Source organism: Lissotriton helveticus, chromosome 2_2, assembly GCF_964261635.1.
Source record: "Lissotriton helveticus chromosome 2_2, aLisHel1.1, whole genome shotgun sequence".
Lineage (NCBI taxonomy): Eukaryota > Metazoa > Chordata > Amphibia > Caudata > Salamandridae > Lissotriton > Lissotriton helveticus.
In genome coordinates, this window is record NC_136060.1 from 34666549 (window position 1) to 34694182 (window position 27634).

General features: G+C 44.5%; 1 protein-coding gene across 2 annotated transcripts in view; it reads left to right on the plus strand.

Moving 5' to 3' along the window:
- Positions 1-27634, plus strand: part of SNX25 (sorting nexin 25) — a 1269225-nt gene that overhangs the window by 1093466 nt on the left and 148125 nt on the right. For both annotated transcript variants that reach the window (XM_078678040.1, XM_078678039.1), the window contains one exon: positions 6083-6223. In XM_078678040.1, the coding sequence (XP_078534166.1) occupies positions 6083-6223 (141 nt within the window). The remainder of the gene's footprint in view (positions 1-6082; positions 6224-27634) is intronic.

The following is a 27634-nucleotide window of genomic DNA, read 5'->3' on the forward strand; positions in this document are numbered from 1 at the left end:
TCCAGCGCCACACAACAATACTAGATGTACTTGTTGTATTTTTTAACAGACTTTGCTTATTAATATTATTATTATTATTATTATAGGTGAGACTGAGATCCAAGGTCACAAAGCCTTTCAAGCATGCGTCGTAGTTTACCTAATTGCAGGAACTCAAAGCAGCGAATTTGGGAAATTATGCCCGAGTAGAATGGTTTGCTTTGCACTGTAGTGCTTGAGACCAGCACTTGTCAACACCGGCACTTGTGACGGTCTGCCGCATGGTGGCGCTGTCTGGCTAATTTAGAAATGACTACAACAGTTACTTATTAATTCAATATACATTAAAAACAACTATTGTCTGCCGCCCAACCCATTCTTGTAGCTTTGTGGGTCCAGAATAGTCTATTTTGTCACACTTGTAGGAACGTGAGGGTTAGAAGTTGTGTTGTTACTATCATTGGCAGCATGACAGGGGCGATGCCTGGTACGAGCTGCAGTGGCCTCCTGGCGAGAGCTGCACCACTTATGTTTTTCTCCAAATACAGCACTGGCAGGATGTGATGAGTAATGCTTAATATTTCAAAACCTAGGTTTTTGAGGGGACTGTATTGATGCCGCTTGATATACAGGGTAGCTAGAATTCCCACTAGAGGGGTGTGTAATGATTTCCAAGCAGGTTCTGCAGGAGCGGCAGGAATCCGGAGAGTAGTCCTCAGCCTTCCCCTACGGCCTTCCGACTCTATCAAACACTAGAGTATCGAATGGCTCGCCAGGGGAAAACAGGGAAACAAAACAAGGAAAGGTTGGGGAAGACAATAGAGCTTGGCTGTGAACTTCAGACTGGATGCTTGATATCAGGTAGGCTGAAAAGGAAGGAATGTGTTATAGACTAATGTTACTAACCATAACATACATGTACACCTTGTCTATATTACATATAAGACCTCTACCTACCACCTCTGTTTGTCTGTACTGTGGAACATATAAGAAGGGTAGAATGATGTTCTCGTTTTTCTATTACAAAAAAGACAAAAGACAGTAAATAACACTTTCCCACTCTATACTGGTGAGTGCTAGCATTCAAGGTGTAATCCTCACTCTGTATTTCCTTGGAGTACACTGGGAGAACCTCCACTTCTTCTGTATATATGGATACGAGTTGTAGATCCACTACCATGTACTTTACATCAATATCTGTTAGATAATAAGTACAATTAGGTGTGTACACCAGGTAACCGCCAAATATTAATGAAAGGCAGCGCACAGCGCTGTTACCGTGATTCTGTGTACAGAAGGTCTGAATATACACCACACAATGGTCCACGCAAGAGCCCCAAAAAATAACGTAAATATGGTCCAGGGAAGAATGAAGAAGTGCACAGGAAACAAGTGAGGATTATAATACAACACCAATGGGCAGTGCCCAGTCGGATGGCGGAGAGTATCCCGGCCGCCGGGCGAAGCACTAGGGAAAGAAGGGGTAAGGATTTTGGCTCTCTAAAGGGATCAAGAAGGCGCCCAGCCGGATGGCGGAGAGTAGACCCGGCCGCCGGGCGGGGCACTAAGAAAAGCTACGGAGATGGGAGGATGTGCCCAGCCGGATGGCGGAGAGAAGTCCCGGCCGCTGGGCGGAGCACAAGGATAGGGGGACAGTGGGACAATAGCTCAATAAACGGCCACACACGGGATAGAGGACGTCCGGTAGAAACGACGTCACTTCAACCGCAGATGCAGCCAGAATGGCACGGAGGAAGGCCGTGAGCTAAACCCTTCGCAAGGAAGGCTGGCAACCAAACGGAAGCTAATCAGGATCGAAGAAACCGGAAGTCAGGCAAAACAAGTTGGGACGGAACCCAAAACGGAAGGAGCTAGACGCAAGAACGTAAAGCAGAGTTCTGTTGTTCTGCGCGTCTTATATATTCTCCTTTTAAAGCTACAGTGTCGGAGAGATGTCGGGGCATGACAGGGTGAGGAAAGCTGGGGATTGCAAGGGAAATGAGGACACAAGCTTCAGAGTTTAAAGGGGAGTTCATCTTGAGAGGTTTGTAAGCTACTCATTGGTACCCTGGCCTGCAAAGATGTTAATGGTTGACACAGAGGTTATTGGCCTGAGATTTTGTGAAAATAAACCAGGGAAACTGGGCCATGATGGACTTTGTCCTTCCTACTGACCATTCATTGAATTAAACTCAGTGCTTTAAGCGGGCAATTACTGCCCAGTACAGAGTGCCTGCATTTCTTTAATTTGAAAAGTACCTGTAGTTTTCAGGTCGACTGTAATACATTTAACGGAAGAGTACCAGCACTTCTCAGGAGCAAAGAAGTACTCTAACTAGTGAGTACCATCACATACCCTCACTGATTAAACCATCTGATGTGCGTCAGTCGCGATAAACTGCACAAGTTTACATTCTTTCACTTCGAAATTATTCTGGTGGGCTTTCTCTCTTTCTGATCTCCTTTAGTTCATGCTTAGACAATTAACACTGCTTAACCAGTGCAGTGTCGACCTCCATAATCTTGTTCTCCTTGATGGAAAATATCTGGAATAGGAAAGTCAGTTCATTTGTATTTCTTGTACTTTTCTGTGACTCCTTTCACCACCCTTATCGGAATGGCCCACAATCACTCCTTAAAGTATTTTTCTGTCATCTTGGCTGAAAGGTTTTCTGGTGTTTCTTGGTGTTTCTTGATGCTCTAACAGTTGCTGATCGAAGAATGTCCTTCACGCCCTGGTCTGAGGTTGACTGTGGAGGTCCTCCCTGAGTCCAGTTTCATGGACTTGAGGCAACTCAGCAAATAGGTCAGAAAACAGTTATCTCTCTACGGCAGCAGGCAGTCACTGGTTAATGTTGATCTTCAAGATGGATTTTTTCTGTTACTTCTTCCAAAACTCTTCTGGTAATTGTGTTAATTTATTGCAGTCAAAACTGTTCAAGAAGCTATTATTCGGCCTAAAGTCTGCCCACCGAATGTTTACCAAGTGCACGGCACCAGTGGCTGCCTACCTCAGAAAGCAAAACCAACATGCCTTGTAGGACTGGATCTTCCAAGAAAATATGATTCATCAAGGAGGTGAAGGTCCCCACTGCTTCAGCAGCTCCAAAACCTGTTCTTAATTTTGAATCATGAAAGGTTTTTTCGTAGAACTACAACAGTTTATGGTGTCTCTGAACTTCAAGGTTTTTCCATGTGAAGAGTGAGTGGAAAAAACAAAGCGTGTTTGATAGTCTCCTCGAAGAATTATCCTTTAATCCTTTAATTATTTCCAAATTCATGTGCTTCAGACATTCTGTTTTTAGAGTTTCAATACCTTGCTATTTCTCCCATCAGGGTTTATGCCACAGTGTTTGGGTCACCGGTCCTCTCTTGCTTGGACTAATGGAGGCCATATTATTACGTTGCAGAGAATACAGAATATGATTGTATGGTTGTAACAGGTCTACAAATGTCACCATTTGTCCACTGCCAGTTACACTGGCTTCCAGTCAAACTGTGCATTCATTTTAAAGCACTGTGCTAGGTTAATTGCGCCTGGTTCACTGTGCCTTCTATCAGAAGCAGGGCTGTGTGTAGTTTTTCATTCGTGAAATATCCTTCGTTCGCACAAGATATTCAAGTGTTACATATAGTTTTCCAATATGTATGTTTTGCATGAAAGTTTGAATTTTAAGATGCTTTTATTGTGATTTTTCCAATTTTTGGTAATATTTCATGTCAAAATATGAACTTGCATAATTTTTTCTTGTCTGTGATGTGGTAAAGATATGTGAACTAGGCATTTTTGTATATTACAAATTGTGTGAGAAGGACGATCCTTGACATGTATCATCTTGAAAAACACTTTTGACAAGAGAAAATTAATCCAATATCAATCAAAATACAAAACTTGATGAAGAAGATGGCGTAAGCTCGGCGAAGGTGTCCCACCATTTCTTCAAGACAAAAAATGTGAAAGAACCAATCATCCAATCAATTGCTGCACAATAAAATTATGCAGCTGCGTAGGCACAGCAGATGACACTAGCTGCTCAAACTATGGGAAACTCATTGGGGAGGTTCTATGTGAGATGGCAGTCGCATAATACAAATTATGCACAGCTCTAATTAGAAGGGGCCCTAGATGCCTTCCCACCTTCAAACGGTGCACAAATCTGGCTTGCTCCTGTTGATGGCAAAATTCTACTCCACTGTCTCCAGGAGGTTGCTAAAGTCTCAAATGGAACATTAAGGGGTATTGAATAATTGCTGTCTGACCGCAACCAAAGTGTAAGTCTTGGTGTCCCAGTGTCACCTCCCAACCCAGTCGCCTCTGAAGTATCTGCAGGCCCCCCACTTTCACCAGTGCTGTTCAACATTTATATGAAACCCCTCATGAATCTACTTCTTCTCCCGCATCTTCACTTCCACTCAGATGCCAATGACACAAATATATCTCTGTGTCTAGGGGGAAAGGACTAGTTATTTGGTATGTGTAAAGTCCTAAAGGCCATCAAGACAGGCATATGACACAACACTGAACAGGTCCAGTGCTTGAATTATAGTACTAAAAACACCTTATGTCTTCAAAACAATTACTTCGCTCTGTGCACCGTAATAATTTCTTTGGCAAAACATTTCCCATAAGAATAGAGGTGGGAATCAAACATACCTAATCACCCAAATTGACGCTGCTATGAATTCCACATTGCTGCAGATGCGATTCGTAGAACTTTATGCCATTGAAAAAACAGAGAACGACGTAGTCAGACTGCTTCTTCCCTACAGTAGCATCCCCTGCATTGGTCTACATACACCCATCAAAAGACTTCCGAAAGCTGAGAATTCTACATAATGATTGTTTTTTTGTACGGACCAACCAGTAACAATTCAACTAAAAACTAAAAAAGGCTCCACTGGCTCCCTGTACAGGTCAGAATCTCAATTACGATACTATATCTAAGATACACATGTGTAAAATGACCTGTGCGCTTGAATATGTCCGAAACCATATAAAACGCATCCACCAGATGCACCACTTGACTCCGCTGCATAGACTTTAAGGCCCGAGTTAGATCATGGCGTTCATGGTACTCTGTTACAAACGTGACAGATATCCTTTACACCTAGTTTCAAGTACATTATATCCTTATAATCAGGTGGGCAGGATATCCATCACGTTTGTGATGAAGTACCTATCACCAAACTCTAAATTAGGCCCTTAATGGTCAGTGCCAAAGCCAAATGAAAGAGCAAGGGTGATTGATGCTTTGCTGTAACTTCCCCTCTGCAATAACATCCTCATAGGTATTTGTAAACCCCACACCATCATTCTTCAATACTGAGTCACTTAAAGGATCTGATCGACGCAGCTAATCCTCAGTGTTCACCCTGAAGTGCTGGATCATGAAAATACGATAGGGCTCAAGAAAACACAAATTCTTAATGTTTGCCTTTTCAGGTGTCAAGTCTCCCTCCTACGGCCACCCTTCACTAGCTCTCACGTGCCTGAAAATGAAAATGAAAAAAAATGCTCACAATGCCGGGAATATTATTGCATCACAGTCCTTCTACTGTCTGATTATGTTCATGATGTGGCCATTATGTGAATTCCAGGGGCCTTATTTTAATCACAGTGTCTTTCCCGCAAACCATCTGCTAACCATTCTTTCAAGCAGCAGTGCCTAGGGGTTATTGAGTTCTACAGTGTGCACTAGGGAAGACTACAAAGACAAAACCGATTTAACAGAAAGAGTGTTTGCATTACTATTGTATTTTTACAATCCATCTGGCTTTTGAAATGCCAATTGTCATAACCCAGTGTAGCTTTTCGAGCACAGCTGTTGGTTCCTTCCATTAGGATATGGATACATTTCGTACTAGGGCAAATGCCCATCTTCATCTTGATCTGAGAATTATTTCTTGTAGTTTTAACCGTCTGAACCTTCTTTTATTAAATGATTGCTCAACTTCCTGATGATCCCCATGACTTTATATTACTTACTTTCGTTTTTGTGTGTTACAGTATCAAATGTTGTGTTACACTGTGATTGAGATCTAGTAAATTGCATCCCCTTCTAACCAACAGTCACTACAAATGACCTCTCTGTTTTCCGTAAAGATTGTGGAAGAGAATGGTGAGCAAATGCCACAATATTTGGTGGTGGTGAGTTCCCAGGAGAGCTTGGAAGTTGAGAGGAAGAGCTGGACCGTTACTCGGAAACTCAGTGAATTTCAGAATTTGCACAGAAAACTCAATGAGGTATTTTTTTTGTGAAACAGTTTTTCTTGTGTCAGTGGACTAATTGCCAAGAGGCTTGTGTCTGTGCTTTTGGAAACCGTTCGAACCGAAAAGGTAGACTAATTACAATGTATAATATTTAGATTAATAGTTAAAAATGTTCAGGGATTAACGTAAAATTCAAATCTGAAATGACACACATTTAAAATGTGCAAACTGCAATAAGCAGTTATAGCTATATGTATAGGCCATTGAAATACTAACAAGCATTTGCAATGCAGTAGGTCTCGCATTATTTAAGTTTGACCTATTGGCATTGCAAAATAATGCAACACCAGTAGCTTAAACTTTAATAATGCGAGACCTATTGCAGTGCAATTGCTTGTTAAACAGGCAACTAGAACCTATAGGTCACAGACTTTGCAGGACCAAACAGAGCACATTAACTCTCAGACATGTCTGTGTTCAAGCCCTTGCTCTGTATATTGTCACACTCATCTTGAACCAGTCGCTTTTTCACACCTGGCCATTCACTAATAAAACTCCAGGTGAACAAGGTGAAGGTATGTATAAAGGCCACATTTCCAGACCTGGGACTTTCTTTTACCAGTTTTTGTGTCCAGTTTTGGAGTTTTTGTGTGAAGCACTGGAAAAGAACACAGCACACAATGCTGCACCATTAACTGGGCAAGGACAGCTAAATTAATTAGCAAAGCAAACTTTAGAAGTTTGAAGGATTTTAGCTAAATTGTCTCTGAGCACATATAGAACGGGCATGAGCCATGTTCACCACACTGTACGCACATGCCAGCCTTCTGCATTAAATATTTCTCACTTTGTTTATGGACCTTCAGTTGTACTTTTGAGCCCGAGTTCTTATTGAAAAGAGGAATTCTTTTGTCCTTCTAGTATATGAAAAGGATGTTTTCTGGGAAATTACCTTTCTGTTCTCTGTTGTGTTTTTGGCATTCACCTTTACTGTTTCGAGAATGTAGGTTATTATGGAGGTATTTTTCCATCTTTAAAGGTACAGCAGGCTCTGCTTGATAAGAAAGGAATAAATCCAAAATCCGCCTGTGATTAATGCGGTCTCAATGAGAGATATCAACTGTCTCGGGTCTAGTCGCGCTATATATATAACTAAAAAAATAAAGAAAATGTCTTGAAACATCTCTACATCTTGCTGAAAAGAGAACTAACAGACCAACCTCACTGTGGGAGGTTTCCGTATTAAATATGCAGGGTCTTGCATAGGGCAAAAGGTATGCAATGCAGCCCCGGTAAATAAAATTCTGGTTCATTATAAAACAAGAAGCTGGGAATCCGAGTCTTCAACTTAGTGGAGCAAGAGCATCACCTCCCGGACAGCAAAGACGCCCAGATGCATAAACACGGAAGAGCGTCTTAAAAATAGGCGCACAGACCCTCTCCATCCACCTTATTCAATGAAGCACTGTCACAACAGACACACCGCCCCATATCAGCTCACACCCAGGGGCACAGTGCATTCAGATCACTGAACACACAAGCACACAACGCCTTTATATTGCCATGCCCTTGACACTGCCCCTTCATATCCCTTTAACAGAAGCACCACACCGCTGTCTATTCATTCCGATGAGCATCGCCCCTACGTACAGCACGCCAAGCAGGAGCGCATCCCATCGGTGTCTTTTCGTACCCATTCACAGCCCCCGCCCAACCCCCATGTACTATCATTTATCAACGTAAAAACACACGAGCTGTCTCGTCAATGCACAGTATATAATGCATCTCACATCATTGGTACCCAGAAGCAGTGAAGACTTCATGCATACTCCATCACTAATTTACACAAAAGGACAATCCTCACCTTCCTACAACGAAACGGGACAGACCAACAAAAAGCGCATGACCAAACTCACATTTATTATTCATGAACAGTCCAGATGTAATCATAGTGAGAAACACTGACCTCCGCACACCCAAAAGCACTGACGCCAATTAATTCATGCTCAGGCCCCTACACACACCACTCCCTGTCAATTGCACTCCTATAGGGGCATCTGACTATAGCCGCCACCCGATACCCTCCCCCAAGTACAGCATTATCAACCAATTGGATCTATGACTTATTAGTGCACTCCAAACACATAAGCCTCCCGCATTCATTCATGCCTAGGGTGCACAGACTACAGCACCTACACATTCATTCAGTGTCAGGCAATATGCAAGCAGTCACCTCTCACAGATAGTGCCAGTTATGTTATTCATTGCCCAAGTGAAGAGGGTGGCAGCCTTAAGCTAGGGAGAGGGTCTGATGTGTGAAGTGGACACCATCCCCTCAGTGTGGGTCTACACCAGGGACAGGGAGCGCACAATGTACTTGCTGATGACCTCGCATAGCTCGTACACCTCCTCAAAGAGCACGTCGTTGTCCGACATGGCCCAGCTGGGGAACTACCAAGACAACCACAATCCTCATGGGGGGGTGCTGTCCCCCGTGCAGGGCCACGCTCGGCAGAATCGCTCTCCTTATTAACGACTCGTCATCCGCCCGAGCGCCCCGCCTCACGTGGATGGATGGGGGGGGGGGGGTGCTGCCGAACCGCTAGAGGGGCGGGGGTGAGAAGCGGAGGAGCTGCACGATTGTGACAGCAAGCGCTGTATGGACACATCACTATTAACATTCATACTGTGACATTTCTGATGATGCTACAGTTGGGGTCTGTGCCGAGGTTAGGGTGTTATCGCTTGCAGTGCAGCGTGCACTAGGTCAGCATTAAGGCGCTGTGCCACCATCAATGAGAAAGCCTTGTTATAGATTATATTAGCAAGTAAAAAATGTGCAGTTGTTCAAAACCCAATCAAACCGAATGAAAACTATCCAAGTACTGTCTTTTGTGGCTGTCTTCTGCAACTCCCTCGGTAAAATGTAGAGAACTGCGTCATTACAGCCTGTAAAACAAGCGGCACTGAAAGTGATCGTGAAAGCAATCGGTATTGTGAAAAAAAAAAAAAAGCCCGCAAGTGGTTCGCGCGCCACTGCGAGCCATATGTCTTCAATTATCGCGCCCGTGTCTGGGCACGATAATTGAAGACATATGGGCTTTGGTGCGCGTAACAGACACCAATAGGCCATGGGCGGAGCAATGCGCCCGCCTTTGGCCTATTGCGTGCTCTGTTTAAAAAAACCATGCACGCAAAGCCCAATAGCGGAACCCAAAAGGAAAAGCACATGCACGAGCGTGTGCGATTCCAGGGTCCGTTTCGAAACCCCGGACAAAAGGGCTCGCCTGCGCGAGCAGTGCTGCGCACTGCATCACGAGGGACGAGCCCTAAAAAGCAAGCTTCCATTAACTAGAAGTGAACCTAATTTGCTCAACTGTGCACAAAGTAGTTTACAAGCTTGACTTTAATGTGACATGCTTAGAAAGTACAGCATGACTGCAGATGGTTCCAGGTTTAATCAATGTATTATTTTACTAAGCAACATATTGGTTGCAATGATTAACTTCTGATTCCCGCACTATTTCACATAAGGCCTGAAATATTAGTTGCACATACAAAACAATATTTCTTGTTTGTGTTAGTGAGATGCACTACTAAACATTATTTTTCTCTTCTTTAGCATAGTACATTGTGTTCCTAGACTGACGGTTGTGACTGCTGCTGCTTCTGCTCACCTTTCCTTCATTTTGAGGCCTTATTTTTACAGATTGCTACTGGAACTGTACGTTTAATTACTCAAATTACTAAGACTCAGCTGAGTTTCATGAACTACTCTTTATGGGATGTTCCGCGGCTTAAATTTGGCTTTGAGCTTTATGCTCTTTAAATCTCACTTGTTTCCATTGAACTTGAACTCTTCATGGGTTCTACTAACTTTGAAATTCTGGACTGAACTTTTAGGATAGGGTTTTATTCCTTTATGGAATGCGCTTGATGCCTTATTTGTTTATTTACTTCTAGCCATCCTTTTAATGAGATTTCTGTAAACTTACTAAATATCTTTTAACTATTACGAATAAAGATAAAGAATAAAAAGACAGCTTCCAATCCTCTGATGAGATTAAAGCTTTTAAAACTTACTCAAACGCTCATCATTGACTGAACTTGAAATTGTATTTGAAATTTGCTTGTGATGCCAAAATGGATCTTTGAATCAAAATACAGTGGCAAAGATCTGTCACCTAGTGAAGATGAGACCAGCGTGGGAACGGGACTTAACTCTGCCAGCGATTATAATTGAAACAGTGAGCTATATTATTTATTTTTTACCTTAATCCATGCTATCAGTTTTCTGGTAGCAGAGTTATAGTTGCACCTTGAACATAGAGCTATAAATAATTTCCCTAGTTATAATAACATACCAGAATCCTTAACTCTAATGTCTGGAGTTTGATGAGCTGAGAAGGTATGATTTTCGACGGCGGTTGCTGTTTTAGAGGTGTGATTATTAATAGGGTGATGTGACGTCTATTGTAATTTTGTTCACAGTTGTATTATGTAGTTGAGAGTAAATGGTTTGATGAATGAAGATGTTTACTGTTTCTGTGTAAAGAGATTGAAGAATTTCAGACTGTCGAAGTCTGGTATCCCAGGATAGAGCTATAGACATTGGGAGAAGTGTAGAATGATATTTCTTGTTTGCAGATTTTGTGGCATAGTGTGAGGTACTGTTAGAAATGGGATCTCTAGTTGGCTAAGACTTGCGCCAAAGCCAGGCAGAGACCACCACTCTAGTCAGGGCCAAGGGAGTTATACGCCAAGATAACCCCTGCTCACCCCCTTGGTAACTTGGCACGAGCAGTCAGGCTTATCCCGGAGGCAATGTGTAAAGCGTTTGCGTAATACACACACACAGCAGCAACCCACTAGGTGTACCACAAAAGGAACTCCACACAAGGTTATATATACACATAGCCTTTGTATTATAAGAAACACATTAGAATAGTAATCACGCAATGTACACTGTGACAACTGGCACTGGGCAGTATTTACTGGGGATTATATACACATGACAGGGCCACATGGACCACTGTCAAAATCATCACTTAGTAGAAATAGTAACAGTAAGATGTATCATAGACGTAGAACACAACCAGTAAGTGTAGCACAAAAATTTAGAACACAACCAGTACCTACTGGTGAGATACTGAACTGAGGCCTAGATCATGCAATGTAAATCACACTATGCAATAATCATCACACTAGGCATAAAACACATGATGCACTAACCTCATAAACACTAAATCACATTAGGCATCGGTATCACCAGTATCAATACCTTAGGCAATACATGTAAGCATGAGCACCATCATACACACATTGGGCATCACATGAGGGCCCTGCGCCCTACCAACTTCCAACTGACCCCCAGGCCAACTGGCCTTCCTTGGGGCTCAAATGGCCTATGTCCACAACAGTCAGGGCGTAAGCTTGCCAATGCAGCAAAAGCAAAACGCACAATTGCTCAAGCCTAAACGTGGCAGCTGCCCACTAATTGCTGGGCAATCAAATGAGCACGGGCACCAGCATGCCCCTGAGCCCCCCTCTGGGACTCCAAATGACACTGTTCCCCAAGGTCACCGCTGCCTGTGCTCTCACAAGGCAACTGGAAAAATGTGCAAATCAAGTCTGGCACTCCTGTTGCCTCCGGGCCCCCAGTCGGGCTTCTCAACAAAATCTGCTCCCACAGGGCTGCTGCCCGCCAGTGCGGTGCAGCTGGAACCCAAGCTGGCACTGGCACTCACTGTGCCACTGAAGCCCCACTTAGGGACTTCCAACAGAATGACCCCCAACGTTGCAGTGGCCCTCTACGGCGGCGCCACTGAGGGAGACTTGGCCCCATCACTGGTGACGAACAGGTCCTCAACGTCAAAAGGTGAAGCCCTCACTCACTGGAGCTCTTGGGACTCTGTTCCTCTCTCCTGCAGCCACACGTGGGACCGGCACTCGCCCTCCTCTGGTCTCCAGGCCGGTGCTTGCCACGCAGAACTTTCCTCTCTGGAGTCGTGTCGCAAGAGCGCGGGGTAGGCTCCCGCCTGCTTCCTGCATCTTTGTTGGCGCGAGGCTTCCGGACTTCCTCTTTAGGCCCCGCCCACAACCAGGCAAGGCCGCCTGGCTTCCGTGTCGAGGCTGCAGCACTTTGTCTTCCCGGGCTGCGGCGGTGATTCCACAGCAGAGATGCGGGGTAGGCACCCACTTTCCTTACCAGAATTCCCATATCTACCAATCTTCAAGCCCCCTTAGGCAACGATTTGGAGAATCCCAACAGCGCCGAGTCTGGAGGAATAAGGAATTCCACAATTCGACTTATTTCTTGGAATATTGTGGTCCAAAACTTTGCAGTCCCCAGACATAGCCACACTAAATGTATGAAGTCAGCTCTCTGTTCACCACACCTATCACATTCTGTCCCATCTCTAAGTCCATATCTACAGAGCTATCTATTTAGATACTTAAAATGTATGAGTCTGTGTCTACCATTTAACGATATGCGCTTAGTGCTCACGCAACAGTAGGCCCACATTGCATCATCAGTCTCCCTGCCCAGGTCTTTCTCCACTCTAAACGGGCTTTAGTGTAATGGTTCTCCCTGTAGCCCATGGAAAGCTTATATAACTGTGAAATCATCTGATGTGGAGACTCAACTTTAATAATATAGTATGGCGCTGTTAAATCAGGTGGTTCTGCCAAGTCCCCGCCCAGGATGTGCAGTAAAGCCTGACGTGTTCTGTGATACTGAAATTTAGTAAGATAAGTAGCAGCCATATCATCCGAAACCAACTCCTCCCATCGCTTCGCAGTTCCCCTCACAAATAAGTCCCAGACAGAACAAAATCCTATAGAATTAAGTGCCTTAATAACCCCTTTTTCCCTGCAAGGGGGAAGCCAGAGGCACCATTCCAAGAGTGCATGAGGGAAGTATAATATGGCCCCCGCCTGCAATTTCAGGAGATGATGCCAAGCATGTGTTGTAGCATTTACAGAGTCCAGTATCCCCGTCCTGCGATTTGGTGGTAAGAAAATCAAAGCTGGCAAAGGCTGGGGAGAGGCCACCACTCTCTCTATGTATAGATGTGGGGTATCAGGTGAACCGTGCATCCAATAATAGACATGGGCACACTGGGCAATTCGATAATAAAGCTCCAAATCCGGCACAGGCAGCCCTCCCATATTGTAAGGCAATGTGAGTACTTCCCATCGTACCCGCACCTGTTTACTCGCCCAAGCTAACATGATCAGCAGGGAATTAAGAAGACTGATGAAAGAGCTAGGGAGAACCAGAGCTATATTGTGGAACAGTAACAAAAAACAAGGGAGAACAACCATCTTCATGATGGAGACCCTACCCAGTAGAGAGAGGGATAGGCAAATCCACCCCTCCACGTCTTCCTCCAACTTATCAATAGCTACTCCATAATTTTCTTTAAACACCACGTCTGTATCCGTATGGATTTTAATCCCAAAATATCGCACCGTGTCCGTTGTCCACTGTAGTAGATAGTTGGGTTCAAACGGAACAGTGGCAGGCGTCAAGGATTATCACGGATTTTGACCAATTAACCCTTAGCCCCGACATCGCCCTGAAATGCACCACCTCGCGTAGTACAGAAGAAAGATGACTTTCTGGGTCGCGGACATATGGTAAGCTGTCATCTGCATATGCAGAGACGATCAACTCATAATTGGGGACTCTGATACCTTTAAAATTGTGAAATTCATGAGGTGCGCATGCCAAGGGTTCGGCAACCAACGTGTAGAGTATAGGAGATAAAGGACATCCCTGCTGCGTGCCTCTGGTGATGCGGATATGGTCCATAACCAGGTTACCAATTTTTATTCTAGCCCTGGGTGCATTATATAAAATCCCTACAAGTTGTAAAAAGACAACCCCCACCCTCATCCGCTGCAGTATCTGTCTCATAAACGGCCACTCCACAAAGTCAAAAGCTTTTTCCATATCAAGGAAAATAGCCACTGCCTGTATATCAGGCTTGGTGTGTTGTATAGCCCCAAACACTGTCCGCAAGTTATAGGTTAAGTTTCTACTCTGGACAAAACCAGCTTGCTCCGGTGCTACCAATAGCTGAACAAGTGGGACCAGACGCGTGGCTAAGATCCTTGTAAATATTTTGGTATCTATATTAAGCAAAGAAAGTGGGCGATATGAGGGGTTCTGAGTCCGTGGCTTGCCAGGTTTTAAAATAGCCACAATAATTGCCTCGTTCATGGATGGCGGCATAGCACCCGTAATGCAGATATCATCAAAGAGTGTAGCTAAATGTGGGAGCAGCAAATCCATAAGCGCCTTATAAAAGGCTACTGTCAGGCCATCGACTCCCGGGATGCCACCCGACTTCATACTCAATAGTGCTAGAAGAATATCTTCTTTTTCCACAGGTCTCATAAGAAATTCACAGTGTGTATCAGTTAACCATGGGAGCTTGATGTACGATAAGTATTCGAAAATTTCTGACTCTGAGCCGTCGCATCGAGTCGAATAGAGCTCGGAGTAGTATCTACGGAACCTCCCGGCTATTTCTTTTCCGCCTACAAGGGAGTCCCCATCTTCCGATGTTATCTCTGTGACTATCGTTTTCCCCTGCCTCTTTTTAAGAAGCAGTGCTAACACGGAACCCGGCCTTTCCCCTTCTCCGCAACTGCGCGCAGTGGCATACTTGCCCAGGTGCTTGACTTCTGCATCAGCCATTTCGTGATATTCTGCCAGCTGTGCTTTAAACTCAGAAACTAGTTCATCGTCGGTACATGCCTGGAGACGGCTCTCTAATGTCTTAAGTGGACTCTCCAAATCCGATAGCCTTTTACGGATCGATCTCAGGACCCCAGAGTGCTTGGTCATCGTAATGCCGCGGATGTATACTTTAAATGTTTCCCAAATTACCTGAAAGCTATCCACTGAACCTATACTGGTAGCGAAGAAGGTTTCAATTGCCTCCGACAAGTCTTCCTTAAACCCTGCGTCCAGTAGCGAATAGGGTGGGAATCTCCATGTGAAGTGGGGTAAGGATTTCTGTGGGGTGTCAAGCACTATCAGCAGTGGGGCATGATCCGACATGGTGCGGGTTTGTACGTCACAGTGCCGAAACCGATCATAGAGTCGACTAGCAGCAAACCAGTAATCTATTTGTGTGTGGAGGTTATGGTACGCCGTGTAATGTGTCGAGCCCCCCTTGTCAGGAAACCTATTACTAGACAATATGTATGAGAGGGTGCTGCACTCGATATAATAACACTTAAGTTGATTCTTAAACCGATGTGTGTGCTGTGTTGGATTAGTGCCTGCACACTGTGACAAATAAACTGAATATGGCCTGGTGCCTGAAGACCACCAGGACTCCAGCACGCACTACAAAATTAAATACTCCTTTTATCCATATAATGCATTTTATATCTTATATCTTGTCAGAAAAGTTCATAACATTACAATCATCATATGCTGTTAATCAATAAATCACAAGAAAATCATTTGAAGTTTGCATTTTCATCAAGAACACAAATTATATCAGTTGATCTCAAAATTGTTGAAAACAAATCAATAACACCCAATGCATTTCGGGGCCAAGCCCCTTCGTCAGGGGTCTATTGGAGAGAAAGAAAAAAGAAAGGAAGAAGAAACCTTATTACTCTTGATGTCAAGGAGGGTTAGTATATATAAGCTGAAATCTCTTATGCTGCATGTGGCTTACCTAGTTATTGCAATTGTTCGCTGTCACTACAAAATATAGTGCTTATGTCTGGTATTGTCTTCTGCTCGCTATGTCTGTAAGGAGATGGTTTAAATTACTCATTGTGAATTCTCCGCTCGAAGGACTAAATTTGCTACCGGTAAGGGACAGTATCTTCGTTTGTTAATATCTAATGAGGAGGTCTACCATCCGCATAGAGAGTGTGCTTAACACCACTTTTTTGTACACAGAACTATCGCTAATTTTGAAACGCCAAGCGGGACTGATTCATCTACCAAACCCGCAGGTAAGCGGATGCGCTTTACCCAGTCGGTAATTCTTTGGAACATTTTTTCGGCAAATTCAGCTAAGCCTGTATTTTCATTTTTAATTTTCTGCAGGTAATCTCGTAAAAATGTGAAAGGCTATAGTTTTGTAACAACGACAAACTATACAGGTAAAAGACACCTCACCCCTCTTTTATAACACGAATACAGTTTTGCACACACATTGAATATGCGTGACTAAAATTCGCTTATTCGCATTTTTTTAGAGAGAACGGATTGAGGCCACAAGTACAGGTGAGCCTTCCATATTAATTTAGGTTTTCGTGATTCACTTTTTAACTAGTGGAGAATTCACAATGAGTAATTTAAACCATCTCCTTACAGACATAGCGAGCAGAAGACAATACCAGACATAAGCGCTATATTTTGTAGTGACAGCGAACAAATTGCAATAACTAGGTAAGCCACATGCAGCATAAGAGATTTCAGCTTATATATACTAACCCTCCTTGACATCAAGAGTAATAAGGTTTCTTCTTCCTTTCTTTTTTCTTTCTCTCCAATAGACCCCTGACGAAGGGGCTTGGCCCCGAAATGCATTGGGTGTTATTGATTTGTTTTCAACAATTTTGAGATCAACTGATATAATTTGTGTTCTTGATGAAAATGCAAACTTCGAATGATTTTCTTGTGATTTATTGATTAACAGCATATGATGATTGTAATGTTATGAACTTTTCTGACAAGATATAAGATATAAAATGCATTATATGGATAAAAGGAGTATTTAATTTTGTAGTGCGTGCTGGAGTCCTGGTGGTCTTCAGGCACCAGGCCATATTCAGGAAACCTATTACACCACATGTCGCCCAAGTCAAGCTTCAATAACAAATCTGCAACTGTTCGCGCTGATGATGTAAGTGGTCTGTCAGGCCCCCCCTACCTGTCTTTCCGTGGGTTCAGCACCATATTAAAATCCCCACCTCAAAGCTGTTCGCCCTCACCGCACCTGCGGACCAACTCGAATAAGTAAGTGTAAAAAGCAGGGTTGTCGTAGTTCGGGCCGTAGACATTTACTAGCAGAAGCTCTACTCCCCTTCATCTAGAAATAACGCATCGTCCCTCCGAGTCAGTGTAAAGGGGCCCTAGTTTAAGCGTAGATCTAGGGTTAACCCATGTAAGGACCCCAGGCGCATGTGTGGTGAAACCTGCAGCATGTACATTGCCAAGTAAGCCCCTGCTACGTAGCATTGGGCTGTCTCAAGACAGGCAAGTCTCCTGCAAGTACTCCACCTCCACATTGAATCTGACCAGGTAGGCAAGGACCTTCCTTAATTTCCTATAATCATTAAGGCCTCTGACATTCCACATGAGTGTCCCAATCGTGCAATTAGGAGTAGGCCCACTCGTGTCAGTGTGATCAGTCATGGGGGGGGGGGGTGTACGGTCTGCGATCCCTTTCAAACCATAGCAACAAGCAGAATACAAAATTAACATCATTCTACCTCCCACAACAGGCTTTCCCCAACTGTGGCTGAGCAAAAAGTCACACTAGGTCACCCCTCTGCAGCTTTGAACAAACATGCGTTTTGGCAAATCCCGTAGTTCTGAATCTATTTAGAAAAACCACCCTTCCCCCCCTAACCTCCCACCCCCCGAGAAACTTCACAAACAGTGTGATTCACTCGTGTGCGGATGTTGCTCCACTCAGTGGAGAAAGAACCAGACCGAACCAGGTTCCGCCCTTGCGTGCCATACAAACAGTGCAGTACATCTGCAGTTAGATTCATCGCCTTCCGGCTTCTAGCCTCCACACATTCCTAGTCTATCTTATAGTGACGTATAATGAAAATAATACATCAAATAGTGAGCATTTCACCCAATGTGGTGCTGCAGCGCTAACCCACAATGTCTACACTTGACAAAACATTTTACTACTACTATGCCCCCATCACTCTTCTCATAGTTCCCGGCAAGTTCTCCTCTGACAAATCCCTCCTATCTGTGATTCATGTGGTCTCTCATTCAGTCCTGTTCTTCCATTTGACCGCCAACTGCTCTCTCCACGAGGCTTTGTTCCGGGCTGCTCCGTTTCTCCTTAGTCCATGCCTTTAAGGCCTTCTGCAGAGATTTTGGGTCCGTAAAGATGCAAGAATGTCCCTGATGGTTCACGTGTAGACTTGCTGGGTACAACATGGCATAGTCCAATTGAAGATCCCGTAGTAGTCGCTTCAGGGGGGCAAACTGCTTCCGGGCCTCCTGCACCCGAATCGTGAAGTCCGGGTACAAAGAAATGGTCGAGCCTTCATACTGCAGCGTTTGCTTCTCTCTAGCATCTTGTAACGCTGAATCCCTGTCTCCATAATTGAGTAATTTCGCTACTACCGGTCTAGGAGGAGCTCCAGAGACCGGTCGAGGGCCCAGAGAGCGATGCGCCCTTTCGACAACGAAGATAGGGGAAAATGTCTTGCATCAAGAAGCGTGACTAGCAGTTTTTTCTATAAATTTCTCCATATTGACTGTCGGGGTCGACTCCGGAAGGCCTGGATTACACAAGTTGTTTCTGCGGGACCGCGCTTCCAGGTCCTCTGCTTTGTCCTGAAGGACCTGCAGCACCCTTCCCACCTGCTGATGCTCGGTGTCCAACTCCGTATGCGCTTCTTCAACCTCCATAATCCAGCGCTCTGACATGTCCAGCCTCTCCGCGTGCTTGTCAAGTCTTTCTGACATTCTGTTCCTTCTATAGGAGAGTGAGGGGATTGTGGTCCCCAGGGTTGACAGACTACTCTGAAGGCCCTTTTCCATCGCCACCAGCATTGATCGGATATCCCCCTCCCTCTTGAGAAGGGTCTGACGAAATGTCCACGTCCTCCATGGTGGCGTCTTTACCCTTAGACTTTTTTTGTTCGAAAGCGAGCTTGGGCTGTGACCTGTCCACTCTGCCCATCTCGAGACCAATTCCAGACACTCGGCTTCAGTTAGGCCAACTTTCCAAGCCGAAGGAGGAAAGCGGTGCAAACCCCTAGAAGGAGACCGTGATCGATCAGAACAAATATATATGCTTTGTCTTCGCTCCGAATGATGATACTCCAGCAGCTGGAGCCGCTGGAGCCAGGTCAGTCCCCAGCACTAGCTCTTCAATTAGGCACTGCACGTAGGGCGAGGTAAATCCAAAAAGGCCCCTCCGCTGAGGCCAGCACGCCGTGTCACCCCACCTCAGTAAGTTTCACTTAGTTCTCTGCATCACTCACAGGGCCACCCCACAGTACCTGATTGGCAGCAATCCCTGGAAAGATCTGCACCACAACAGGACACTAGTCTGCTTAACCATGGGCCAGTCACCACCGAGCACAGAGTTTTGCCGCTCAACCAAGAGGGAATAGCATGTTCCCACCTACCGGCGATTTTGCACCAAATGCCAGTCGTCTCAAGTGTCATCTGCTGCACCCACCACTATACTGCTCGTCCCAGTGTCACCTCCTGGGTCGCTCACAGCGCTTCCGAGGGCCGCTGTGCAGTTCCCTCTGCGTCTACAGTTGAGGTTTGGTGTCCTGGGGTGGCCCCCACTCACCCCCCGACGCTTGCAGGGAGCTGTACAAGTCTACAGAGTACTGCTTCTGGTGGTCAGTGTCCTTCTCTGCAGTCTCCTACAGTACAGGCTCTTTTTTTTTTTTTTTTTTTTTACAGTTCGACAGGCACTCTTTCAGTGCATGTCTCTACATTCCCTCCCCTTCACACCCGCTTACTCAAAAACACTTTTTTTTTAAAATTGCTTTGACGCGGCCAGCTTTGCAACAAGTAAACTAGAGGTATACTGGTGCTAGTAGACGTGCCAGGTCCTGACTCAGACCTTGTTCTCACAAAACTTAAGGACAGAGCTAGGAGCTCTGATGTGCAGGATGAGGTCATTTCAAGCTTTAGGAGCTGGTTGTAAGAAAGCTGAACTGCTGGCTCTAATTTTGCCAATGTGAGCTAACAGGAGACTGGCCATGCAGAGGGTTCTGGTGGAAGGCATATGGAAGCTGATGTGGCTGTTCTGGAATTCAGGTAGGTTAGGCCATGATTGTGTAGCCCCTTGTATCTGTAAGTGAGAAGTTTGAAGAGTGCAGCACACGTGCAGTCTGGGAGCCTGTATAGTTTTTGTGGTGGTTTGTGATTTGAGTGTGGTGGAGGTGGTGGGGGAGTCGGAACTTGTCTGATTGCTGCGTTCTGGATGATCTGTAGAAGTTTGGTCAGATAGGCGGAGATGCCCATGTAGTGAATTGTGCTATAGTCTAGTTTGCTGGTTATTAGAATCGGAGTGACTGTTCTCCGGGTGTTGAGCCACTTAAAGATCTGTTTGAGCTTGTGGAAGTAGTATGTTAACTTGGTTGGTAATCAAGAGTTGCTTTTTCAACACTATGATGAAGTTTCTTGATTGATTGACAGGGTTCGATGCTTGTCCCAGTTCGGATGTCCTCTCTGAAATGTACCACTTATGTTTTGTTTAAGTTGAGCTTGAGGCACTTGATTTTCATCCAATTGGCAACTTGGGTATGTAGGTGGCAAAGTTGGCCCAGGTGATGGGCATGTCACTGGTGAGGGAGAGGACAAGTTGTGTGTTCTCTACGTAAGAGATTATGTTGATTCGGTGGGCTTTGATGTTGCTCGTGAATAGAGTCATGTATTTGAGGATTACGCTTGACAATGTGGGGCGTTCCTTGTCTGTGAAGTTGTTGTATGAAGAGTATTTGCAAGTGAGTTGAGCTGTGGGTGGAGGCAGCTTGCGCATGAAGCAGCAGGCGGCGCAGGAGAACGCCACTTTGGTGTGGGCGACATTGGTGCGTTTGCTGTGACAGGAAGGTCTTCCCTTGTTCAGAGTATGGAAGTTGGCTGCAGAGTACGCTGGGGGCTATGGCACAAGGGAGGACGACCAGGGTTTTCTGTCGCTGGCTGATGAGCGGACAGGCACAAACAAGCTTACCTTTGGTACACCAGAGGCGTCCATACTGCGTTCACCCTTCACCAGGAGTTTAGAGGTGAGCATGAGCAAGACTGAGTTGAACCAAAGCAAGCATCAGGAAGCAGTAAAGTGCTTCACAGGGACAAAAGGCAGGACGGCCCAGTGGGGGAACAGGTGCAAAAGGGCCTAAAATAAGAAGTAAGGAGAGAGCAAGGAGGTGACAAAAAGAGGGCAATCAACAAGGCAACACAAAGGCAAAAAATAGTCAAAAAGGATGAAAAAGGCAAACACTGGTAATAGGTAACGCAATGGAAAAGAGCGGGTGAAAGCAAGTGGGACAGAATGCTGCAAAAGCAGTGGAGAAAGCAAAGGAAAAACATTGGCAAAAGGCAGAGAAATGCAAAGAACAGAAATTTAGAAGGCATCGGTGACAGGGCAAAACTGCAGAATCAGTGGAAAAGGTAACAAAAAGAAATAGAGGCCAAAAAGACAAAGATGCAAAGGAGAGTGTAAAAGCAAGTGTGATAGAGCACAATCCTGAAATGCAGGAAGAGGGTGAAAGCAGGAGTGTGGAAAAGAGAGACGGTACAGAGAAACAGCAGGAGATCGAGGCTGAGAGCCTCAGCCTCCCAGCAGGGGGTCCTCAAGGTCCAGGCCTGGTCAGAAGACCAGGCGCAGGTAAGTTTCAAATAGGGCCAGACAGTACCTAATTAATGGCCGGTCTGTACTGGTGCTGTGATTCAGTCGTATGAGGGTGGCGCTAAGCCAAGGGCAATGGATGAAGCTGGTTGGGCTAGAGCTAGTGGCGGGAATCAGGATACCACGGCATGGGATGAGAAAAGGCAGGAAGGCCGCAGCTGGTGTAAAGGTCGCAAAAAGGCCTGAAATGAAGGGTGAGTAGCAGGCAAAAAAAGTGAAAAAAGAAAGTCAAAAAGTAGGGAAAATTGGCAAAAAAACAAACATTGATAAGAGGCAAAGAAAAAGAGTGGAATATAGCAGAGAAATGCAAATGAGAGTGTAAATGCAGGAGTATGGCACAAAAATGCAGATCGGTGGAAAAGGGTGTCAAAGTAACCAGTGTCAAAAAATGCAGAAGTATGCAAAATAGAGTGTGAAGCAGCTGGGAGACTCAGGTCACACAGCAGTGGACTCCGCAAGAACCAGCACAGTTAAGTCTCAGGCAGGCCAGGCAGCACCTTCCTTTACTTACCAGCACCCCTTGCTTGCCACTGCTGCTTGTTGTAAGTGTTTACTTGTGCCCTTATCCCTCAGCTCCTCTGTTGTTCACCTTGCTGTTGTGAGAAATTGGGCTGTTGGTTGACAGGGGTGTGAGCCCTAGTCAAGCAACAGCCACAATCCCTGGTAATCCCACAATCCCTGGTCACAAAATTTACTATCTGGGGCAAAATTATAAACCGCTCCCTACAAAGCGGAGTGGTCCCTGACTGTCTAAAAATGGGACAAGTCACCCCTTTGCTGAAAAAACCCGGCCTCGACTCTACTGACTTGAACAATTTCAGACCGATATCTAACCTCCCTCTACTCGCCAAAACACTGGAACGCTGCGTTCTCCTCCAACTAACTCATCACCTGGATAACATCAATCTCCTGGACCCCCTCCAATCTGGCTTCAGACAAGGTCGTAGCACAGAAACCGCAATGCTGAACATCATAGACGACATTCACGGTTCTCTTGACGCTGACAAGTGCTGCCTCCTCATACTCCTTGATCTCTCCGCAGCGTTCGACACGGTGGACCACAAGCTCCTCATCAAAACTCTGCAAATAAGAGCTGGCCTCGGCGAGGTAGTTCTTGACTGCTTTTCTTCCTTTCTCCATAACCGCTCGCAAATAATAAAACTGAAGAACTACACTTCTGAAACACAGCAAGTCAACAAGGGTGTCCCCCAAGGATCAGTACTTTCTCCTCAGCTCTTCAACATCTATATGGAACCGCTCGCCAAACTACTCAGGAATGCCAACATCCTCTTCCACCTCTACGCGGATGACACGCAGATCTACCTGGAAACCTCTTCACCTAACGACATCCATAGACTAAATGCTGTCTTAAAAGATGTTCAAGATTGGCTGACAAAAAACCACCTGAAACTCAATCCCGACAAGACCGAAACCCTTCTCATCTCTAACAAAGAAGACAACCCTCAAGTCACTGAGTGGCTGAAGTCGATCGATGCTCTTAAAGGCTCACTCACGCCAACTGACTCCGTCAAATCTCTGGGTTTCACCCTAGACCCCAAACTAACCTTGACAAACCACATAAAGAACTCGGCAAAAAGTGCTTTCTTCAACCTCAGACTGCTGAACAAAATCAAACCTTTCATTCCAAACAAGGATCTTAAACTAGCCACACAATCTCTAGTTCTATCCAGACTGGACTATGGGAATACAATCCTTACAGGTATCCCCAAATCACACTTGGCGCCACTAAAAACAACACTACATGCGGCAGCAAGAATGATCACAGGATGCAAAAAATTCGACCACATCTCCCCAGCACTTAAAGAACTCGAATGGCTCCCGGTGGAAATGCGTAGCACCTTTAGAACGGCCTGCCTAACCCACAAGGCCCTCCACACCGGTAAACCAGAATACCTGGCAACCAAGCTCAAAAAAGCAGGCCAAAGCAGATATCTGAGAAGCTCCAACTCCCTGCTGCTCATCCTTCCAAAAACCAGAAAGAAGAAAACTGCGGACTGCTCCTTCACTGGAAATGCCCCCAAAATATGGAACTCTATCCCTCCGCATATCAGAACTCTACCGTCCTATGCGGAATTCAAGAACCAACTCAAATCCTTGTTCCTCATCCGCTCCCTAGGTCCCAGATAACTAAGATCTCCTACTGAACTATGTGTTATCTATGTATCCGTATACCAAAAGTCCCACTTTACGAACTTTCCCTCCCCCAATATTGTCTCTCGAGGACTGCCTCTACCTGTTACATGTGTTTTTGTTCACCCTGTCACGCCTGTTACTGTAAAGCGCTCTGCTACCTTCGGGTCTTGTTAGCACTATAGAAAACTTCTAAAATAAAAAAAAATAAAAATAAACCTATGCTTAACCCTTGTTTAATTTGGCACAAAAAACAGTCAGGCTTAACTTAGAGGCAATATGTGAAGTATTTATGCAGCACACAAATAGTAATAAAGTTAAAACACAAGACAAGAAAAAACCCACACCAATTTAGAAAAATAGGGCACATTTTAATAAATTATTTGACACAAAACGACAAAAATTCAATCAGTAGAACCGTAGTTATGAATATTAAAAGTTTTTAGTAAAAACTAACACCTGAGGGGAATGAGCACAAGCACTTTAGCACTGGTCAGCAGTGGTAAAGTACACAGTCCTAAGGCCAAAAGAAACAAATTTCATCAACAAAAGTGAAAGTGGGCAAAAAGTTAGGGGGAAGACTACCCTAAAGCTGACAGGACTAACATTTGTCTCTGTTTTTTCTTCTATTTCCTTTTTACTTGTTAGTAAAGCTTGGCATCTGTGCTATATTAACTGACCACTTCCTTTCTTTTTTAAACCCACTTTTGCACTTGTGTTATTTTTTTCTTAATTTACCACTGCAACAACATCCACCATCTTGTAACTACATTTAGAAAAAACTCACAATGACACCTGCAAACGTTTGTGTGGTTTTGCATGCACGGGTGTAAGTCATCACACTGGGACTGTAGTTGTGTTGTGATGCATACGCATCATGCATGCCGATAGATACTTATGTTTACATCACTGTTTAGGTCGATCTGGGGCAGCGCATGCACTGCTCTGCGAGGCATGCTGTAATCTAGACTGAACTAGTAACAACTAGGGCTGGCTCTAATCAGTAAGGGTGAGCCTATGAAACAACGTAACAGAGAAAAGATGCCAATACTGATATTATAATTCAAATGACCGTATCTCGTCCAGAAGAAGTATATAATTCAACACTGGGTAATGCTATTTAATAGCTATTTATTAGAAACAATTTAGGAAACACGGAATGTTAGGTTAATACCTCAATTCATTTGACAAATTGCTGTGAAAGTTAAATGAAACAAGACGCAAAAAAGGATGAAATCACAACCATACCATCATTCTCATCACTACTCAGACATGTCACAGTCAAACCACTAGCATTCACACATTCATACACAAAACTCCGCACAACCTGGTGGATTCAATGCACCAGTGTGGGGAGTGGTGGATCTGCTCTATAATCAAGAAATAATCAAAATAATAATTTATCTAAAGCAATACACTCCTATTGGTACATGACAATCGATTTTTTTTTAAAAACATGTGTTCGACAACGGTAGTGTAAATTGAACCCAGTGCAACATCAATCAGCACAAGGATAACAAAAGCAGACCGAGACAGCGGCCTACGCGTTTCGAATCCCTATTGTTCACCAAGGATTCTCCTTAGGGCTAGCGTTATTCTGAAAAAAGAAAAAAAGGGAACCTGTGTATAGAGGCTTGTCAACACAAGAACACAATTAAGCGCTACTACACCTAAAAACAAACACAGCTTACCCTATTCAATATGTCAATATAGGAGCAGTGGCACTGCTCAGGGTTCCTGCAGAAGTAGAACAAAGAAAGAAAGAAAAACCAGTGTAAAAATAACTTGAAAACTTAGTTAAGCCTATCTGAACAGTACTCTCGATTAAAGCATGTAGGGATTTACCTATAGCCAGGGTGGCATGTCATCAGAGGCTAGAAGGAGAGAGTCTTGTATCTTGCGCAGGACCTGCGGGGCAGATTGATTTTTAGTGTCCAAGGTTTTAAAGTGTCTTAGAAGCATCAACAGATGTCCGAGCGCTTATGCATGGAGTGTTTTCTTACCAGGGAAAGGTACTGCGGAAGCGCCGTAAGAGGTCAGCGTGGCAGGACAGTCGGGTCGTTCAAAAGCCAAACTGTAATAACAAACGGGGTATTGTCATTCTAGGCAAAAAGAAGCCGCAAGGGTCTTTACTATTAAAAAACGGGTATCGGCATTTGGCAAAGAATGGGACTTACCGAGGCTGGTGTACAGATCTCTCATTTGTGGCGTGCAGCGGGAACTAATCTCTCGCGCATGCGCATACGGAATAAGCAGTGACAATGGGATTTCTGCTGTTTAAAGGTGTGCCGCGAGTAAAGGAACGCCCCGTAGGAAGACCTGTTTCGGACCGGAGGTGGCTGCCAACTAATGCATCATCCATCATGCAGTATAACACATGAAAAAAACAGAGTACCCGTGGTGTGCATGGCATAAATCAGAAGTTGACATTCCCATACACGGGTGTGGAAATGAAAAGTGAGTCAACTGAAGAGTCATAAAGGAACCAGAATGATTAAAGTTTATAGATTTCAGACAGTTTGTTTAGTCCGGTTACGGCCGTATCGAACTTGACAATAAGGAATGCCTCTCTCTTGGATAGTTTAGAGTCCAAATCTCCACCGCGTGGGTCTTTTTCAACTTTTGAAATAATGGTCCATTTCAAATCACTTATTTGATGTTTGAGTCTATACCAATAATTGACTAATGGTGCCGTTTCAACTTTGTTTTTTATTCTTGACTTGTGTTGGGAGATTCTCTGGCGGATCTCTTGGTTGGTCTTCCCGATGTATAAAAGTCCGCATGGGCACAATATTCCATAGACAACGTACTTGGATTTGCAATTACTGAATGTTTCGTGTTTCCACGAAATGCCATTATGTTGGAATAACGAACCCTCCATAGTAATGTCACAACAGAGGCAAGTGCCACATTTGTGGTGCCCTAAAATGGGGGCTAAGCCCAGCATTTGTCTTATCGAGGGTTGTGGGTCTTGAACCATCGCAGCCCTTACTACATGATTGGCGATGCTATTTTCCTTTTTAAACGCGAAAAGAGGCGGCTCTTTTAAGCTTTCATCTAAGTTCTTAACCAAGTGCCAGTTTTGTCAGATTATCTTTTTCAATTTATTGGCATTTGGACAATAAGTTGTCACGCACACTTGGCGTTTTAGCTGGGGTTTGTTTTTGCGCTCCAGTAAACTTTCTCTGGGGGTCCACCTGGCACGTTTCATACAGTTCCGTACTAGCTTTCTTGGGTACCCACGGTCGTATAATTTGGACACTAAATTTTCAGCATGAAACTTATAGTCTTCGTTGGATGAACAATTCCTCCGCACGCGTAAAAATTGGCCGTACGGCAGGTTTTCTTTTAGGCTCCTCGGATGGTTACTGGAAAAGAGCAAAGCCTTATTGCGATCCGTTGGTTTAATGAATAAAGTCGTCGCTAATCGGGCCCTCAAATGGAGACACTTCAACATCCAAAAATGCTATTCTACTATTTTAATGGGATATGCTAAATTGAATATCCGGTGTTCTCGCATTCAAATAGTTGAAAAATAGTATACGTTTTTCTTCTCCTCCTCTCCAGATCATAAACACGTCGTCTATGAAACGTAGCCATGTTCCAATGTGTTCTCCGAATGGGTTGTTGTTATGGACATAGGTGTCTTCATACAGAGACATAAATAAAACCGCCAGCT